Raw genomic sequence first — 21,779 nt, 5'->3', positions numbered from 1 at the left:
CATCATGGGATGATGGAGAGGCAAGGCAGAACCCTAATGTCATGCAATTCTCCCAACCCTTCCTCCAAGCCCTGTGGCTCAGCTGATCTCCCTCTCTTCCCACGGCATCCTTCCAATACAGCTGTCACTAACTCATTTGAATTGAATTTCTGTCTCTGAAACCAAAAACATGCCAACTGATAGGGCTCAGAATGGGCTTCCGCACAGTGAAACAGGGGAAGGGAGGCACAGTGGCGTGCTGGACACAGTAGCTTCCTGAGATCACAAGCTCTGTGTTCAAATCCCAACCATTCTCACCAGCTATATTGCCAACGGTCTTAGAAAGTCAGCTCCTCACCTGTGGAAATGGGTGGATAAAAGTACCACTGACCTTGAAATATGGCTGTAAGGACCACATATGGGACACTGTGCAGAAGAGGCCTCTGCCTGGGCAGGCAGGCCTGGAATGTCTTAAAGCAGTCTTTAGTATGAAGTTGGGACTCAGGCCCAGGTATCCTGACCCCCAGGCCAGTGTGCTTGCCCAAAATTGCACTTTTCATGTCTCCCTCTCCCTCTTTTCATCTAAAGAGCTGCAGTCCTATTTCAACATCTGAAGTCCCATTTGAAAAGTGTTTAACTTCTAATGCAGATATAACAAGTCGTTTCTCAGATTCACTGTATCTGCAAAGCCTTCTATAATTCAACATCAAATATTTATTATTACATTTATTAAAGTTTTAATAATTCAGCATCTCCTGCATGTAAGAGAGAAGCTTAGCTAACTGCTTCCCCTTTATCCAACCTGGGTCACTTCAATATTTATATTCCAAAGTCTCCATTTGAGTTTCATTTAGCCGAGGCTGTGTCGTGGGCCCTCCACCCGAGCTCACAGTTGGTGCATGCTCCAGCCTCCCCAGTGGCAAAGACTAACAGAAATCTGGTGCTGAACGGTGTTTGAAGAGATTTACCGAGCCTGGGCAGAAACTCATCCTAATAGACTTCACTTTTATTATGATCGCTAAACTGAAATGGGGGAAAATATATATGTCTCCAGGCTCGCTGGCTGAGTGACAGGCAGTGAGGATGTGAAAAGATGTGGGTATGCAGTAGATCCATTTGAAGGAGCATAGAGGCCTTTACAGTAATGCTTCTCAGAGGGGCTTCGTCTTTCTGGAAGAAGGGAGGGATGTGGTGGGGCAGGGCAGTTGCTAATGCCAAATTCTACGAACTTGGCTGTGAGTGCCAGACTGACTCCCTACTGCCCCACCGCCTCCCCCTTTTCCCATTTAATATTCTGTCTTCCACCAGCATGAAGTGGACTAACACACACACACACACACACACACACACACACACACTCAGTGGACTAAACGGTCCACAGGGATGAAGAAAGAAAATCCAATGATCTTACAGAGGTCCCCCACATCAACAAGAGCCAACATTACTAAGGAGTCACCAGACAACTTGCGTTCAAGTCTTAATTCTGCTGCTCACTACTCATGATATGTTGGACAAAGAAATTAAATTTTTTGTGCCTCAATTTCCTCACCTGTAAACAGCAGTGACTCATCATTGAGTTGTTGTAGAACTGAGCATCCAAAGATATAATAGCAATTCTTATTCTTATTTACAGTTAGGAAATGGAGACACAGAAAATTTAAGTCACTTGCCCAAGGTCAGCTAGTGAGTGATGGAGCTGGCACTGGAACCTGGGCCATTTGGCTCCAGAGCTCACGCTAAGCCCTTCACTCAGTACTCCTCTCGTCTGTGTTTTGGCCGGGTAAGTAGGTTGCCTAATGAAGTTCCCTTGCTTTTTGGGAAAGGAACGCTATGCGAGTAACTGGTGAGGAAGGGAAAGTAATGGGGCTGATGCTATATGATGAGGGCTGTAGAAGCCCACTCCTCTCTCAGCATCCCCAGAGGGATGCACTTCAAGGTTGCTGGCCATGAGTATATGGGCACCACCACCATTACTAAGATCTGCTGAGGTTACAGGGAAGGCTAAGGCGTGAGGTCTGAGTTTCACTCACCACAAGTAGGAGGGAGGCATCTTTAGTACTGCACAATATAAAGTCTGAATCAAGGGACACCCTCTCCCCCAGATTCTGCTTCCTGCTGGCATTCCCATCCATTGCTCAGTATAATGAATGGACCACCTGCCTCACTCCTGCCCACCCTACATATCCTGATGTACTGCTGCTCTGATGATCCCTGGCCTCTGCCATTGATGCCCACATGCTCAAGAGGAAGCATGCACACTTCCCTTCTCTGTACTGTGACCTATGTCTTTTGTCACCTGACCCCCCTGCATCATATGGTTACTTCCTTATTTATAGTACAGAGTCTACTAAAACTTTTAAAACACTTCACTCATTGAACACCAATTACATGTAAGGTGCTCTACGAGTTACTCTATACACATGATATAATCCTCACAACCACCTGCAGGAAACACAAGCATCTCTATCTGCCAGGTTCAGAAAGGGAAAAGAGAGGAAGTAAGGTTACTTGACCAAAAGAGTTCAGGTCACAAACTGTGCACGAAGATTCATGTCCAGGTATGGAGGATTCCAATCCTACACTCTTTCCAACTGGTTCTTCTCCTTCTGATCTTTGTATTTCCAGAACCAGCATAGTGTCCGTCACACAGGGATGTACCTACAACGCTTCTGTTGAGGGTATCACCTTAAGATGCACAGCCCGCAATTCCAGAATACCCTGCATCTGCCTGGAGGTAGTGATTGGAGAAAAGCTGGATTCTGGTATCTGGAGCATTCACACAGGAGCACCTGCTGGGGGCACTCTCCTCAAGTGTCCTTGGGGATTCTGCCGATTCTGCTAGGCCAGGTGGCCCACAGCCAAGGGTAGAGAAAAGAAGAAAATAGCACGCTTGTTCTGTTTCCTCTCTTCTTCTCCCTGCGCCCCTTGGCACCACGCCCCAGACACACTGAACCACAGGTTCCCTCCTCAGACACGCCCCTTCCAGTCCCCAGCCTTGTCCCTGGAAAGAGCATCTGTAGAGTTTTCTGTCCGGCATCCGTCCACCACCTGTCTTGATCTTCCTCTAGGGGACAATCCTACCTACAAGCTCAATCCACATGGTAAAGGTACCCTTACCCTCACTGGCTTGGAGGGTGGGTCCATGACCCAAGGTCTAGAAATTTGAGCACTTTGTCCCTTCAGACACTGATCTGGGATCTTGGCAAATGTCCCCAAACCAGACAAACAGGGGCATCACAGCCTAGAGATGAGAAGCATGGAGTCAGGAGTCAGGCTCCCAGGACTCAAATCCTGGTTCTGTGGCTTCCTGGCCATGTCAGCTGACAAGCTGGATGACCTCTTCATGCCTTAGTTTCCTCATGTATTAAATGGAGCTAATAATGGGTGAAGATTCAATGAGCTCATTTCAGTAAAGCACATCATTGCTCTCTTGTAAGGGTACTTATTAAGGTATTTGGGTCCATCCAGATAATCCAGGATAATCAACCTCTCTTAAGGTACTTAACCACATCTGAAAGATCCTTTTTCTGAATAATATGACATTTACAGGTTCTAGGAATTGGGAATTGATACCTTTGAGGGTCATTATCAGTCTCCCACAAATGGGGTCGGAAAATCTGCCTTCCTAACAAGTTTCCAGGTGTGCTGATGCTACTGGTCCAGGGAACACACTCCGAGAACCACTGCCCTAGTGAGTTCCTGCAAACACTTCACAGTTTGGCTGGGAGGTCTCTCCTTACAGGTTTACCCTTTCATTCTCGGGGGAGTTCACTCACCTCCACCCTGTGTCCTTTCTCTGTGCTGCCCTTTCCTTCTATCGTCTTGCACTGCCATCAAGTATCACAGTTTTTGGTTTGCTTTTGTCTCAGGTAACACACTGAGATCTCTGTCTTAACACTTCTTAGATTTCTAAATCTTAGCTTGGCATATACTAGGTGTTCAGTAAATTCTTAGGGCTTGGAATTGAAAGGCCAAAAGAACAAGGAACCATTCCTAATTCTTTTCTGAACAAATTCAATGTGAAAACTGTCACCAAGTGAGCCATGCTGGCTTTCATTCTGATATCCCATTATTCTTTCAAAATTGTGCAGGAATTAACAGTAGTTCACCATTTCCTTTCCATTGACTGGAGATCACAGAAAAATCACAGAGGGATTCCAAAAGCTGGGCTTTGTGGATGATTATTATTCCAACTATAATAGCTATTCTTACATCTCTCTTCTAAGAAGAATCGGCTCTGGGTGAAACTGTGAAGGCCCAGTGTGTAGAAATAAGTGTTGTTTGCCATACTTCTCTCTCCACAAGGATCTTTTATTTCATCTCTCAAGTCGGTATCTGGTTCTGTGCTCCTGGCTACCGTGAGACCCCTGCAAGCAGAGGTGGGCCTTATTATCTCTGTATTCCTCAGGTAACCTGGCACAGTGCCTGGCACACAGGAGGGGCCCAGCTAAGGTTTTGAGAATTGAAAAGGGTCTGTATGCAATTTAACGAGAGCTCACTTGACCACCTTCGTAGCTGACATCGTTAGTGTCTGAAAATCACATTCCTGGCAGCTTCCTGCTGGGACAGGCAGAAGCATGGCAGATGTCCCCGGGGAGAGTTCTCTTCTGTGGCCCTCCAACCCCTCAGACTTGAAAGTCTTCCCTCTCGCCTTAGATTCTACTTAGCCCAAACCCATCCATGACTCAAGGTTAATTGCCAATATTCTCTCTTGCAAATACTTTCTTAATTCCTTTGGTCAGGAATTGGTCCTTTCCTTTCCAACCCTCTAAGGGACTCCCTGTGTACGGCACAAGTACCCCTTCATTCCGTCTACACATATTTTCATGTACATGAAGCCATTAGAACCTACTACACTGTGCCAGACTTTGTAAGTTCATTTAAGTCTTCCTTGAACCTCATGACAAAGGGATTAATGTGAGCTGTCAATACTAAGACAATACTAATTTTACGATGCATCATAGATTGGATGTAGCCTTTTTGCAAAAGAAGAAAAGAATCAAAAAGAGGAGAACACAAATATGTTACACTATGCTAAAGGAACAACAAACAATAACTAATACTTCTAAGTAACTCCCCATATGACAACCTCAGTGCTTTCCAATATATTATGTCACGTGACTCTCAACACCTCCCCCCCCCATGGTATAATCTTCTGTCTACAGTATCCACAGGGTGAAACACAGCTCCACAAAAGCTCACACAGTAACCAAGTGGTAGAGGTGGGATTTGAACTCAGGCAACTCAGCTGGGCTCCATAGCTGGAAAAGAACCACCTTACATCATAAGCTGTATGCTTAGTCAAAATGCAGCATACATAGAGAAAAGTATGTAAATCATTATCTGTACAGCTTGGTAAATCTTTACAGGAAAGTACACCCATATAACCACCCCCCAGATCAAGAAATCAAACACTGTCAGCAACACATAAATCTTTCTGTGCTTCCCATGAATCACTTCACGAATCATCCCACGGGTCTTTCACCCAAACGTGATCCATATCATTCCTTCTACCAGCACAGATTCATTTTTACTATTTTGGATCTTCACATAAACATAATTTTGTGTATCTTCTGTGTCTTCTATAACTCCATATTATATTTGTGAGATTCATTGACAGTAATGTGTGTGGTTGGGTTTTTTGTTAATATTCATCACTGTAGTGGTATTCTATCGTATGACCCTTTCATTACCTATTTTCTGTTTTGTCACTGATGGGATTTGTGGGGTTTTTTCCACCCTTTTAGGGAGTGTGAACAAATGCTACTATTAGAATTCTTGAACATATTAGGTGGTACATAGACACACACTTCTGCTAAGTATATGATTGGAAGTAGAGCGGACAGATTACACCATATACTGTAGTATATTCTGCCCAACAGATTTACATACTGGTCATGCTAACTTGCACTCCCACTACAAAGGGATCAGAATTCCAGTTGTTCTAGGTGCTCAGAAAAATTTGTTATCATCAGTTGTTTTAAACTTAGTCACCCAATTGGGAAGAGCCCGTATGTTTGACTGCTAAATTGCTCTGCCTTCCATAGTGTGAGATTCTGTACTTTCCAAATGATTTGTCCCAAACTAAAAACAAGACAAAACAAACCAAAACAAAAACAACAACAAAAGCAACAGGCAAAGCATCTTTAAGCTTTCCTTCCTATTCTGCTATAATGCTTATCTTTTTTCTTTCTGACTTGGCTTTTGAACAGCCTTTCCTCTAATCTCCTGGGTGTGATTCTATGGCTTATTATTGGCTATCTATAATTATGATCTATTATTTATTAATTTCTAACATATCATCTGACTGGAACTTATTAATTCTTTAAACACCCATGATCACTTGCCTGGGCAATGTCCTGTCAAACAAGATTTATTAGTGCAGCTTGGAAAACTCAACCTATGTAGCACAGATTTTTTTTTTAAATGGTGATGATTGCCATCTTTTATCCACACTTGCAGGAAACCAATGGGCATTGGTGGGAGGTATATTGAAGGTAAGACTTAAAAGGCTGTCTGGTATTGCTCCAAAACCAGACAATACATGAGGGCACCCCCAAAGAGGATAATAACTTAGTGCCCTAATCAAACCAAATATTCTTCAACTATTTCTGTAACTGTTCTTTAAAGGAGAAGCTTAGTGGTTTGTGAAGGAAGGGTTGAGAAGGAGCATCCATAACTGCAGAACACCATCCCCTCTCCCATCCTGAGCAGCTCTGTTCTGTCCCCAACTTGGTGAATGCATGTGTGCCACATCAACAGGCGCAGCCTTCTTAGCAAGAGGTGAAAAAAAGCATCTCCTTGTTATTGGCTCATGCCCCCTCAAGGTCTCACCTTTTTCAACTTACCGCACTATCCTTTCCAACTTCATATAATTTTCTTTCTGAAATGTATGCTAAGTACTTATAGTTATTCCTTCCCTTCCCTCTTCTTTCTCCCTTCCTTCCTTCCTCTCCCCCTTCTCTGTTTCTTTCTTTCTGTTCCTTCCTTTCCTCTTCCTTCCTTCCCTCTTTTCTTTCTTTCTTTCCTTCTTTCCTTCTTTCCTTCTTTCCTTCTTTCTTTCCCTCCCTCCCTCCCTCCCTCCCTTCCTTTTCCTTCCTTTTCCTTCCTTCCTTCCTTCCTTCCTTCCTCCCTCCCTCCCTCCCTTCCTTCCTCTCCAAAGATGTTTTAGAATCCCTGTATGCAGATATTCTGGACCCTTCTTTTTCTGGATTGCTACTTCAATGTAAATCAGATTGGGTCAAAAAAGGTAACTGAGTCATCCTGGGGATTATGGTCTTTCTCAACAGCCCTACATAGTATATGGTTGTCTTGACTCCACCTTTCCCATCACCTCCAGATTCTACTTGAACTCTACTGTAGCTGGAATTTAGTTCATCTGACATTGGTATAATGTAACACTGGGAAAGTATTAACATACTAGTGTTAACATATCTTGTGTTACTTAATCATTACAACAATTCTTGGGAGATGTTTCAGTAAAATACTTAAAACCATGGGTTCTGGAGCTGAAGAGATCATGGGCTGAAGCTTGCCCGCAGCACTTACTAGTGAAGGCATCATTCTTATGCTTCAGATTTTTTTTAATATGGAAATTCAAATAATAATAGCATCACTTTATGGGGTTTTTGTTAGAATATGGGATGATGTTAGCAAAGTGTTTGGTATATAGTGGATAATCAATAGCTGTGAATTATTATTATTGTTATACTCTGTGAAGAAGGCACAGTTACTATCCTGATTTTGCTGAGAAAATGGAAAGTTAGCAAATTCAATTTGGCCCAGATCACATACTTCATACACGGTAGACATGGGCTTCTAACTCAGACCTGTTCAAATCCAGAGTGTTATCATCATGACACCAGTACCTTCTCTGAAATTACAAATTCGATGTCAACAGTACAGAACTTGGAGGAAAGCTAGGGGAGAACTTCTTTGAGCTAATTTCAATCAAGCTCACTGGGTCTCCTTGACAATAGTTCCTCAACCAGATGGTCTTTGCTCTACCTTTAAAATATGTAATGCAGAGAAATCTTAGCACATGCTTTACTGAAGTCTCACTGGCTTCAAGTCTATCAAGAATAGAAATAAAGCAATCTGCCATGAATTTGTGTGTGTGTGTGTAAAACCATCTTAGGTCTTAATAATTACCACTTCATTTCCTAAGTGCTATCCATTAATTATCTATTCTTTTTCAGACTTCTCTTTTGAGAAATATCATCCTGAGAAAAATCATGTTAGGTTCATTTCTCCATGAAAAGTTGACAAGGTGAGAATAAACAAATTGTAAAGCAGAGACCAACCCAAACCCAATCCAAGGAGTTGGATTTGGGAGCTTCTTATTAAGATGCCACAGACATACTGATGACATCTGGATTCAGAATGGCCCAGAGCCAGCTATGCGTTGGTAGAATCACAATCACAAAGAGGAGGATGCTAAGGCATGATTCTAAGTTCCAATTTAAGAGTGACCAAGCTGTGTATGAGCCAGTTTCAAAAGCCGAATCAGAGTCCATTTTTGGTAACATTGAAGTTTCTGGAATGGTTCCGCTAATCAAATTGGAAGGCAAGAACACAAAAACAAAAACAAAAACCTCCACTAGAAAGCTCCAGAATAGTGACAGGATCACATCTAAGGCCACTGGTTTAATTAAATCAATATACATCTAGTAGTTGTTCAATATGTACTGAGAGCTGGGGATTAGAAAGCTAAAGAACTTATTTTCTTTGACCTTGAGAGGTTCACCACATAATGGGACAGAATGATATGTAAGCAACTAATTACAACACAGTAGAGCAAGTCTATAATGAAGTTAACTACAAGGTGCAACCCATGTAAGGAAAGATGTAGTCTCCATCCTTTCCTGAACGAAGAACAAATAAATTTGACCTATGCATCAAGAACCTATGGAATAATCCAAAGTCTGTCCCCAGTACCAGAATCACAAAAGAAGAATCTCATTCTCTAATCTTTCACTTTCATGATTCTCCCATATACTATTAAGTTATTTTATAAGATATAATCATGAATAATCCCAGGATGAACCAGATAATGTGTTGGCTTCCCTCATATTTTATATATACCCAGAAGGAGTATAATACTGTTGAAATATAAGGCATTGAGGCCTGCCAATGGAGGACACTTCCGGAAGTGTAGAGTATGACATATTGGACAGTGTTCTTCACATCATCTGCTAGGCAGGTGCCTACTTCAACACTATGAAACCAATTCTGCAAAGAAGTCTTTGTGATCCTGAAGCAGAGGGGCTTCTAGTGTGCCAAAGAGGCCTTAGTACAGGACAGTGGAGATGACTTCCCTACCTGACGTCTGCAGGGTCTTCCGTGACGAGCACGTCAGTCTTGCAGCTGGCCAGAGGGTTGATGGACAGCTCCACGGGCGGAACCACAAAGCTTTTGCTGACAGGAAGCCAGAGTCCTTGGCCCAAGCTGAAAGTAGACCTGCAATGTAAGAGTTTCCATTGGGGAACTCCCTGGGAAGCAGAGAGAAAACAGAAAATAGGGGCCCCTCCTTCCATCCCCACTAGGACTATTTCTTGCTTCCCACCCAACTGAGTCCCCTACCTTCTCTAATGCAAGATTTTGGCCCACTTTGCCCAGACGTGGATGGTCAATACTTAAATGTATTAATCACTTAGACCATGCATTGCTTTGTATGGCTAATTTTCTTGTCCTGGCTGCCTGTCCTGACTCCCAATAAATAGTGGACTCTGTGAGGACAGGGACTATTTCGGCTCTGCTTTCCCAAGCAGTCCTGAGCCAGCAGGAGTTCCATAAGTGGCTGCTAAAATAGCAGGGACGGTCTGCACAAAGGTGAAGAGCATGGACTCTGAAGCAGTTTGAACCCAAATCTGATTGCCAGTTCTGCCACTTAATTTGCTATATGTCTTCCTCAGCTTAAATATTGAAGTTTCACACAAGATTTCATGGAGGTGGCACAAAGAGGTCCTATGACTATAGAATATTTTTAAAGCACTGGACTAGATAATCAGTGATGTCTCCTCCAGTTCAAATATCTGAGTCCATAAGTCTAGACGCCAAACAAATGGGAATTAGATTCTCATTGAGGCCTAGGCCATGATAGTCCATTCATGCCAATGATAGTTCCTCTTTACTCAGTGCAGCTGAATGAAGTTCACATGTTTCCTTGACTAAGGATGTGTGACTATGCCTCCAATTCCCAGTATCATGCCCCAAACAAGATTGTCAACTCACCTGAGAATCTTTTCAGGGGCTTGTTCTCCTGTTACTAGGTCATAGCCCCTCTCAAGTGTAGTGTAAGGCCAAGGTCTGTGGAAAGAACAGAAGGAGGGGAAAAAAAGATGATATTAGTCCGAAGCATGTAGGATTCATATGTAGACACTGCTTAAAAGTAGCTTTACAGACAACCAAATTCACAGAATAATTACGGCTGATCCTTAAACAATACCGCGGTTAGGGGCACTGACACCCCCACTCCAGTCAAAACTCTGTGTATAACCTTTGATTCTCCAAAACCCTAACTGCTAATAGCTCTATTGTTTTATGTTGTTGTTGTTGCTGTTTACTGTAGGCTCCACGCTCAACTTGGGGCTTGAACTCAAGAGATCAAGAGTTACATGCTCTACTTACTATGCCAGCCAGGCACCCCAGTAATAGCCTACTGCTGACTGGAAGCTTGACTGATAACATAATCAGTTGATTAACACATATTTTATAGGTTAAATGCTTTATTCTTACAATAAAGTAGGCTAGAGAAAAGAAAATATCATTAAGAAAACCATGAAGAAAATGCATTTACAGTATTGTACTGTATTTATTGAAAAAAAATCCACAGGTAAGTGGACCCATGCAGTTTAAATCCATGCTGTTCAAACCTGTGTACTGGGTGAGACCATTTATAAGAGAATGTCTCCATTTCACAGAAGAACTCAGCACTTTAAAGACTATATGTCCACTTTGGAGTTTATGGACAAAAACCCGATTCTCCATCAGTCCAGTTAAGGAAGTGTTCATTGATTACTTACAGTTTGGGAGGCTGAGTTAAATTTGAGCCTTTGTTATCTGGAAGATTCATCAATCAAGTACCTTTAATATTAAAATGGAAATTCAGTGGGAAATGGGATTTGCTGCCCATCACGTTTTGTAGGAAAACAACTGTTGCAGAGGAATTGTCCTCTTCCTGAAGCAGTTTGGGGCCTGTAGTACCCGAGTGGAGAAACAGGGGACGACCTTCCACTTTCCCTGCCCTGATGTCCTTTGCCACTCACCCTTCACTCTGTCCCCAGTCACTGCGCACACACAGGTGTCTGTGAACCGGGTCAGGGGCATAGCCTTCATGACAGCTGCACTCTCCTGTAAGCAAAAAGAGAAAGGAGTCTTGTGAAATACTATCTGCCTGAAATAGTCTTCTCCCCTGGTTTCCTGGTTTTCTTAAGAAATAAAGTGGGCTGCCTAGTTTTAGAACAGACCCAGGGAAAGAGGATATTCGGATCTACCCACCACTATGGGTAATAAAGAGTTTATTCACTGGTTCATCTGCTCATTTATTCATTCAACAAGTCCTGACCACACTCCCTGCCAGGTTCTCAGCCCCACACTGAGGATGCAGAGATTAGACACTGAAGGGGCTCATGGCTTAATGAGGGAAACAGGAAATGACCTGGTGGCTCTAAATGGAGGTCCCATTTTCAAACATTTAAATTATGATAAAGTACATACACGTTAAAAGCATAATCAGAAATTCGAACTCTTCTCTCCACTTGAATGAGCAATTCATGTTCATCCATAAGTCCCAAATCAAATGTGACATCCTCCATGATATTTTTGATTTCCACTTCTGGACAATTTGTTTTCATCTATCACTTCGAGATTTTATTTTGTTCTGTTTTGTTATCTTAGGGGGTGTGCCTCCCCATCTTTGCATTCTTGTTCCTTTCCTCTCCATCCATCCATCCATCCATCCATCCATCCATCCATCCGCCCATCTATCCATCCATGTATCCATATATCATTTTAGGGCCATATCTTATGCCATTTTGCACGAATGCTTGCTAGCATTCCATACTATCTTAAGCATCTTCCCCCACTGGTCAAGCTCACCTGGGGTTTCCTTGCATATTTTTAGAGTTCAGAATCCTGGAAGGTTTTCCAAAGTTCTCTGTCTTACCCTCTTCAGTTACCAGTCCTGATCCACTGTACACTCCTTAAAGTTGGGTTGAATAAAGTTCAGTTTGTTATTGGTTTTTACTAAGGTGTATTTGTAGAATGTCCACAGATGCCTTACCAAACACAGATCCTATAAAAAAATGAATGGATAACACTAGACTATCTATAGAGCCAGTGGTGTGTGACTCTTCATGAAAGTGATACCTAAACAGTTTTTCCTAAACCTATTTCACTTTGGGAAGCTTGCTGGTGGAACAGGTCACAAGATGTGTGTGCTATGGCCCACACCTTGGGAAACGCTGGTGGAAACTACCCTGCCTTAGCCCACTGTCTAGAACAGAGTAGATCCTCAATACTGTGAGTTGAATGAATAATTCATTAGTCTGACCCCTGAGTGGCTCAATCAGTTGAGCATCCAACCTCGGCTCAGGTCATAATCTTGTTGTTCTTGAGTTTGAGGCCCACATTGGGCTCGCTGCTGTCAGTGTGAAGCCTGCTTTGGATCCTCTGTGTTCCTCTCTCTCTGCTCTTTCCCTCACATGTGCTCTTCCTCTCTCAATAATAAATAAATCATTTTTTAAAATAATTATTTTTAATAATTATTAAAAATAATATTGTTTTGGCTCATACATTTCTAGACTATTGCTGTCAGGTTGCTTTCTTTCTCATCTTCAGGTGACCAAACTCACACACTTATACACACATGCACACATGTGCATGTGCATGCATGCACACACACACACACACACACACACACGGACCTGCAACTTTTCAATGCTACAGTGATTCTGACTGGCCTGACCTGAGAGTGTCTGGAACCATGCTTCACAGAAACATGCAATTCAATGGGAGAGATTTAGGAAACTTGCAACTTTTAGATTTGAATTTCCCTTAAACATTTGTCTTTTTAAATTTCATTCATAGTAAAAAATAAAAGCTAAATGCTCAGATGTTTAGTGTAATAGAATTCAGGACACTGGAGAGCACTGTCATATTAAGTCCAGTTGCTAGGTAAACACATTTTATGCAAACCTCATTTAAAAACCACCACCACCACCAAACCCACACAAACACCTTCTCCTGTCATCTCTGTTTCATTGAGGAGGATATTGGAGCTTGGGAGCCATAGTGCTAACAAGCCCATGTTTTTTACAACTACAGATCTTGTGGATCAAGATTTTTTTTTTTCAACTGTGCTACCAAAACACAACACAGCAGGGAATATATGCTAGGATAACAGGTTCTACAACTATTACCCATAACTCCTGATTTCAAAAGATTTGTGTTCATCAAACAACCTCATTGTTTACATGGATTCACTAAAATTGTTATGCATTTGACCTTATACAAAGCATTCCAAGTGTTAAAAAAAAAAAAAGCACCTCTCTAATTTGTTTTATACATTATAACGCTGCTTAATCTTTGTACCCTCGGCGTTTGCGAGTTTTGACAAACAGCCTGAGCTTGATAAATGGTGGTTGAACCAACATGGCAGTGAGCAGAATAAGAAGTGATGGATGGGTAAGAGGTAGTATTAAAAATATTCAGAATAAGATCGCCAAAAGGCAGAAGAGAGAGCGAGAGCAAAAGTGAGAGTGAGATATCTACCTTTCCTCTTCTCTGGATACCTGGCAAATAGGAAGGGGCTTGCTCCCAGGCAGAAATGTTCTCTGTAACTCTCTCCTCCAACAGCAAGTTCAAGTGCTCCAACCAATGTGTGTGCTGTAGTGTGTGCAAGCTAATAAGCTGATTGTTGCCAGAGGTAAGGAAAATGGAAGAAGAGGGCTGAGATCCTTGAAATTTCAGGGAGAATAATTTACCAAAAAGGGGAGGGGTAGCAGTCACTACAGATGTGTTAAAATGCTACAGTCCCATCATGAAATATTCACCACTTTAAATATGCCTAATATTAAATATTAAAAGTCCTGGCATTTGTCCTCGAGACTCCCAGGGCTGATTTATGATCTGCCACAACCACAGACCTCATGCTTCATAACGGGGGAGGTAAATGGTTACCTCTGGTGGAGGGACAGGAAGTCAGGCTGGGGTGGGCAAGAAGGGCTGAGAAAGGAGTTACTGCTCAGGTTCTTGTTTCTCCAATCTGTGACTCTGCAGGAAAGGGCACAGGTATGGTCTCCCTTTCTCCCCTCTTGGGAATTTTAGTGAGAATGAGAGATCTATACAGAGAGAGGTTACTGCTATATTTTGTGTTTCTTTCTTTCATGCTTACCAGGCAAGTTTCCCTGTTCTCAGAACAGATCATTAATTACTGATGCTGATTATAAAACAAAGATGTATTTTGCAAATGAGAAGCATCCACTCTGGAGGCCCTGAAAACATTACCTGGAGCGGCACTTTGGTGGCTCAGTCGGTTAAGCATCTGATTTAAGCTCAAGTCATAATTTCAGTTTGTGAGTTTGAGCCCCCCATTGGGCTGTCTGCTGTCAGCATAGAACCTGCTTCAGATTCTCTGACTCCTCTCTCTGCCCCATTCATTCTCTACACCAACAAACTAACTTAACAACAACAACAACAACAACAACAACAACAACAACAAAGCCCAAAAAAACCTTTACCAGGAGAATAGGAAGTGAGGCAGGGGGGAACAATGGCTGGAGGCAAACACACCTGGGTTCTAATCTTCACATTCTCTCTCCCTAGATATGTGGTCTTTGGGAAGTCACTTCACCTGGTTGGGTCTCAGTTTTATCATTAATAGAACGGAAATGACAGTAATGTCAATACTACAGAGCTGACCGTGAGAATAAATTGAAGTAGTGGAGGGCAAGGCTCATGGCTCAGGCAGACAAACAATCCACAATACATTTCTTCCTCCTTCCCTTCCATTCCAAATCAGCACTCAGTTCTGATCTATGGTGGCACATAACTTTAGGGACACTGGGTAAGTAATTTCCTTCTTGCTGGATCTTAGCTTTCGAAAACTGGAATAGATGTTTATCAGTTCTGAGTGCCAGTGAGAGTTAGTCATTTACATGGCCTTTCTGAATCCCGAAACTGTGCTTTCCTGACACTGTTTCAGCCTTAGCTTGATCACTCTTAGCAACTGGGCTGGGTGTCTCCAGTAAGATTTCCATCAATGCCCTGGCTATTGGCTTTATTGACTCCAATTTCCTATTTTGCTGGCTCAGCCAACTCTCCACTATTTGCAACCAAGCATTTCCCCCAGCATTCTGAGCTTGCAGGATGCAAGCTTCTGATAGCCAGACCTAAGGATTAACCCCTTCCTTGGGCGAGTCCTTTCCATAACCCTGCCTCTGCTTACCCAGAGCAGCAGGGCTGTCAGAACAGCTCTCCAGGGATACAGATTTACATGATCTATGATCACCCATGCCCTTACTCCTATCATTACAGAAGGTCCTTGAATGAGGAGGTTGCAGCCATCTTGCTCAGTGTTGCATCTAGAACCCACTGCACTGCCTGGTGCACAAATAAATGAGGGGGCACATTTCACAATAGTGACATCGATGCCAACGGGACAAAGAAACCATTTTTCTTAAATTCGTCTGTTTTCCCCACTAATCTGGGGACTTCTTGACTACCGAAATCTTTCTGTAACCATCTCCGTATCCTGGCAATTAGTATCATGCCTGAGGAAGAGTAGGCAGCTCACTTGCTGAATGAATGAATGCATACAGAAATATATTGTAGTTTTCATGAATTCAGACTGAGTTCATTTAGAATAACAATGGTTCCGCTGAAGACTAGAAGAAACTTTCTTATACGCAGGACAGGTATTTGCCAAGGAAATGGAAAGTATAAACGTGAGTGTTGATGAAATGTCTAAAATAGAATTGTATTTCACATCAGAGCAGAAACAAGTCTTAAAGATCAGCTAGGTCACAGGTTCTCTACTTTGTTTTTCCAAAGGAAAAATGCAAACTCAGAGAGTGAAGACATTTGGCCAAATCACTGGTGATCTTTGGGGCCAGTCAGGATTAGAATCCAGGGCTCCTGGCCACTACTGTAGCATCGTTTCTGCTGCATGGATGATCTCACTGCTTCAATACACCTGGCAACATTTGCTAGGATTCTTTTCCCCTTTGTATTCCTCTGCCATCTCTGAATGGCCTATAATGAGAATCTATTACATTTACAAACAGGGATTTTTTAAATATATTTTTAAATGTTTATTACTTATTGAGAGAGAGAGAGAGAGAGAGAATGAGAATGAGGAGGAGAGGCAAATAGAGAGGGAGAGAGAGAGAATCCCAAGTTCCATACCGTCAGTGCAGAGCCCATCACGGGGCTTGAACTCATGACCCATGAGATTATGATCCATGAAATCATGACCTGAGCTGAAATCAAGAGTTGGATGTGTAGCTGACTAAGCTGCTCAGGCACCCTGGGATTATTTTTTTAAATATAATGAATCTGAGATAACCTTAACAATTTTATTTTATTTTATTTTTTTTTTTACAAATAGTTTATTGTCAAATTAGTTTCTACATAATACTCAGTGCTCATCCCCAAAGTGCCCTCCTTCATGCCCATCCCCCGTCCCCCCCACATCCATCAGTCCTCAGTTTTTGTCAGCATTCAAGAGTCTCTCATGGTTTGCCTCTCTCCCTTTCCCCCACCATTTCCGCCCTTCTTCTCCCCCTTGGTCCTCCGTCAAGTTCCTCCTAATCCTCCTATACGTGCAAACATATGGTATTTGTCCTTCTCTGCCTGACTTATTTCGCTCAGCATAACACCCTCAAGGTCCATCCATGTTGCTACACATGGCCAGATTTCATTGTTTCTCATTGCCATGTAGTATTCCATGGTATAGATAAACCACATCTTCTTGATCCATTCATCTGTTGATGGACACTTAGGCTCTTTCCATGTTTTAGCTATTGTGGAGAGTGCTGCTATGAACATTGGGGTACATGTGCTCCTATGCCTCAGCATTTCTGTATCCCTTGGGTAAATTCCTAGCAGTGCTATTGCTGGGTCATAAGGGAGTTCTATTGTTAGTTTCCTGAGGAACCTCCACACTGTTTTCCAGAGGGGCTGTACCAGTTTACATTCCCACCAACAGTGCAGGAGGGTGCCAACGGAATGGGAAAAGATAGTTGCAAATGACATATCAGACAAAGGGTTAATATCCAGAATCTATAAGGAACCTTAACAATTTTAAAACATATATTTACATGTGATTGATAATGCAGACCTTAAAAAAGAGTTTAATCTCTTCAATAAAGTGGTTCCCATAAAGAAATTCAGTTACATGGATTTTCATCATGCTAGTTACTGAAACTCTGTATTATCAGCTATATATGAGTTGCACTGGTATTAATATATTTACTCTTCCTGTCTCCTAAGTCTCATTTATTCAGTTCTCATTTTATGTTACATACATTCTTACTCCATAAACTGGGAAAAAAACACCAGAATCCCTCAACTATGAGCAATCGTGAATTTATCTTGTGTGGGGTCTTCAATACCACTTCCAAGCGGACACTGCCTTCATGTTAATCATATAAGACCAGTATGCTGGTAAAGTAGTTCAGAGCATGGGACCTGGAATCATCTTGTTTTGGATTCAATCCTGGATCTGCCACTTACACTTTGCATGAACTCGGTCAAGTCGCTTCACCTCTCTGCAACTGTTTCCTAATCTGTAACAACGCTGCTCTCACTTAGCTGCTGGAAAGATCAGTGGTATATCTGAAAAGTCTGGAGTACAGTCTCAGGCACACTTCTTGCTGAAAACATTGTGGATGTTTGAGTTTTTGTAATTACTGTTCTGGGATAGGAGGGGGCCAATTTAACATCTTGTTTTAGTGGAAAGAAGAAGTGCTATCTAGATGAAGGATGGTCCCCATTTCAAGGTATGCCCTTTGCAAAGCCAAGAGGATCTATTTCTTGATCTGTAAATTTGAGGCAGTTTGAATGAAATGATTTCCAAAGCTGGTTACAGTATTCTCTGAACTAGCAACACCTGTTGCCTTTGTCTTTGCTCCTCTTACTGAAGGGCACACACGGAAAAGGGGAGCAGCCAGATGGTGCTGCCCCCTCTTTCCTCCACAGCTCAGCAAAGCTCCTCACCCGCCCATGACGGCGAGATGAGTGCAAAGCCTTCTTCCCAAGCCTGCCTGCTGTCCGGCTCCCCTTCTCCCACCTTGTCATCCTTTTACGATTCCATTTTCACTTGCTTCCAACTCAGCCATCACTTATCATCAGAGGCCAGGGACACTGGCTGCTGTTCACTTTCCTATTTATTCTTCTTGTCACTGTGGCTTGGAAAGACATCTCCCTGGGCCCCCAAAGCAGTAAGCGTGCATAGCATCCTTTCTTGCTCTGACTCCAAGGGGGCTGCCTTGGGCCTCTTCATTTCTATCCCTGTGTCGCTGGAGCCCAGCTCACGGCCAGGCATGTGGTGGGGGAGGCATGGGCTGAGCATAGCATTACCAGGAGGTTGCTTCACAGTAGGAGTGGTAGAAGAAATTTGCCATATGTCACTGCATGTCATCTCACAGGTCAAACCCTTGACTAGTAGGAGGAAGGTACTAGTGTCCTCTTTGTAAAATAAGAAAACAAAAGTTTGGACTCAACTAGTCATTGGCCCAAGGTCACAGAATCACATCTTCAAAACTCATGCTCTTTCACATAATCACAAATATAACAATAAACATGGCCATCAGGATAAGAGAAAGGATAGCTGCCTGTAATGTGGCAATTATCAGTTGCTAGACAAGAAGCATTAGGAAGAAGAGGAATCTCTAATTCACCCACACCTAAATGAGCATCCTGCTGATTTCTAAAGTCCCACTATAAGTAAAGATTAAAAATCACTCTTCCAAATATCCTGTGTACATGTAAATATTTTATGTGTGGATTGCACTAACTCCATAATGCCTATGTAATGAAGGCTACTTGGATTGATTTCCTACCAGCAGGGATAATCCACAGGGAAAGCATCATACCTTCTAACTAAGCATCTACTATGTGCTGACCTTACCTAATTACCTTTGGCATCCATACTGGCAGGATGATGTTATTGGTTCCACTTTAAATACTATGAGGTTGAGGCCTGGTGAGGGTAAGTAAGCTGCCCAGCATTGTTGAACATCCAAGCCCAGTCTCTTTCTGACTCCTTGCCAAGCTATGTGATGGCTCTCTGAGGATGTGCTTGGAGAAAGTGTGGAAAAAAGCATGGGAACAGGAGATCGTGGGGGAAGGAAAATGTACCCTGTGCTAGACTGTATTACTGGTATCCGGTCTTCATTCCCTATAGTAGTATGCGTTCACATCCTTGCCATGGCTGATTGCGGGAACGGATTTCTTCCCTAGCCTTTGTCTTCAGGCTTAGCATGTTACTTGCCTTTTGGCCAATGGAATGGTGGCAAACATTATATGAACACAGACTTGAAATGTGCTGGGTGGCTGGGCTTGCTCTCTTGCATTACTGCCTCTTGCCATGAGAAAACCATGCTCAAGGGGTACCTGGGTGGTTCAGTCAATTAAGCATCTGACTTCAGCTCAGGTGATGATCTCACAGTTTGTGGGTTTGAGCCCTGCGTCGGGCTCTGTGCCGACAGCCCAGAGCCTGGAGCCTGCTTTGGATTCTATGTTTCTCTCTCTCTCTCTCTCTGACCTCCTCTGCTCATGCTCTATTTTTCTGTCTCTCAAAAATAATAAATGTTGAAAAAATTTCTTAAAAAAAGTAAAGCATGCTCTTAGTAGTGGCTGGTGCAAAAAGAATGAGGGGCACGTGGAACAGAGCAGAGACAAAAGTGCAGCTGAGTCCTGGCTACATTGGTCCACCCAGATGTGTAACAAAGGGGGAAAATGCTTACAGTTGTTGACAATAAAACACTGTGACTGTTTGTCATGCAGCATTACTGTAGCAGAAGCAGATGCACCTCCAACCTGCATCCCCCTCCTTCTAATGAATAATGGTCCGCTTTCTTCCTAAACCAGAAACCTTAGAAAAATCTCTGACTTGACTCTATTTTTTCACCCTCAACATCCAAATGGCACATGAATCCCAAAGACACAAGCTCTTTAATGTCACTCAGACCCATCCATTCCCAGCTTGCCCACTGTCACTGCCCTGGGGCAGGCTCTGGACATTGCCTGTGTGTACTGTTGATAAAGTCTCATCACTGCTGATAAGCTTTCAGTGTTCCACCATCAATCTGAGTGATGGCCAGTTATCTTTTCAAAGAGTAGCTACACCCATGGCTCATTCCCCAAACGGTTCGTGGTTTCCAGTAGCTCTCAGGACAGAGTTCACAGACCCCAGTCTAACATCCAAAGCCCTTCATAACTGGCCCCAGCCAACTGTCCCAGCCTTATGAATTACTCTCCCCCCCACCTTTCTTGCCCTCACCTCCTCTTAGGTTTGCTGATGAAAACGGAGCCACCCAAGACCCACCTGCAGACCAGGGTCTGCTTGTTCAGCAGGTCTGCCCTGAACCCACTCCTTGAGAAGAGCAGAGGCTGAGGATTGGAGAGAGACATGTTCAACAGCAGAGATACCAGGGGTTGAGAAGGGAGTAGGGGGTGAAGAGAAAATTAAGTGGTGAAATGATTTAGTAAAGGAATGAGATCATTTGGACAGTTTTGAATGTAAGCAGTGTCATCAGGGAATTTATTTTCCATGCCGACTCCTCTGCAACCTTGAGCAAATCATTCTGCTTTTGTAGACCATAGTCCTCCCATCTATAAAGTGAGTGGCTAATATATAGGGATCCCCAAACAGCCTTCCAAACCTTGTTCACATCCCAGTCCTTGATTCTTTTTCTAATACACTCTGGTCTCATCTCTTGAAGTCAGCATTTCCCCAGGGACTCAGGGGCCACACGGCATTGTGGGGAGGGTTAGGAGTGTGGAGAACAGAGGTTTGGGAAGCAGAAAAGTATAGCTGGGGTGAAATAACAAGAGAATAGGATTTGGATCTTTATAAAGTGAGGGAGCCTTCTTTAGACATCTGCTCAGACAACTGTGCTGTGTGGGTTAGGGCAGGTCCCCTTCCTCCCTGGGACTCAGTCTCTCTATTTACGCTGAGAAGGATGGTCCAGATAACATCCAAGCAGAGACACATGGGCATCTCTATTGTTCCACTTTTCCTTACACTGTTGGAGTGACATGTTTCAGCCTTGTTCTTCCCCAAGCAGGTGAGACACATTTGGATGCCTGCATTAAACCTGCCAGCCCCTCATTGCCATTCATCATCATGCTTCTGAGGGCAGGAAGAAAAAAAAAAAAAAAGAGGTCAAGGGGTTGTGGTGGTACAGTCTGGCAACCAGGCCTGATAGAGATCAGAGTCCTTCATCAAGGCTACATGGGGGCTAACTGGCACTGACTCAGCTCACGTGAGCAGCCCGTGCAGAATGACCTGGGCTCTAAAAAGCTGCCAGCCAGGCCACACCAGGGATCCTACCTTGGGGTCTCAGCTGGGTTGAGCCCTCTCTTCCTAGACATGTCTGTCCCTGAGTGAACAACATGCACAATTATCCACAAATTAGTGTCTGGGGGGGGAAAGCATGTAGATAAGAGACTCTCTTAAAATGATGGCTGACTGAGGATGGAGGCTGACGAAGACCTCTCACCAGCAGTGTGTGGGACACACACAGATGCAGACATACCCAACATCCAGGAAGGATCATGGGATTCCTAACTTG

At 43.1% G+C, this 21,779-nt stretch overlaps 1 protein-coding gene across 2 annotated transcripts in view; it reads right to left on the bottom strand.

The window, feature by feature from the left end:
- The window catches only part of ASTN2 (astrotactin 2), an 898,753-nt gene that overhangs the window by 456,271 nt on the left and 420,703 nt on the right, over nt 1-21,779 (bottom strand). Inside the window, exons 8-10 of one of the 2 annotated variants that reach the window (XM_039245856.1) lie at nt 11,247-11,331; nt 10,213-10,287; nt 9,301-9,438 (exon numbers count right to left, since the gene is read on the bottom strand). In XM_039245856.1, coding sequence (XP_039101787.1) covers nt 9,301-9,438; nt 10,213-10,287; nt 11,247-11,331 — 298 coding nt within the window. The remainder of the gene's footprint in view (nt 1-9,300; nt 9,439-10,212; nt 10,288-11,246; nt 11,332-21,779) is intronic. The other variant, XM_039245858.1, reaches the window with a different exon arrangement.

Source organism: Hyaena hyaena, unplaced genomic scaffold (assembly GCF_003009895.1).
Source record: "Hyaena hyaena isolate Hyena2069 unplaced genomic scaffold, ASM300989v1 scaffold_273, whole genome shotgun sequence".
NCBI lineage: Eukaryota > Metazoa > Chordata > Mammalia > Carnivora > Hyaenidae > Hyaena > Hyaena hyaena.
This window is presented reverse-complemented; position numbering and strand designations above follow the sequence as displayed.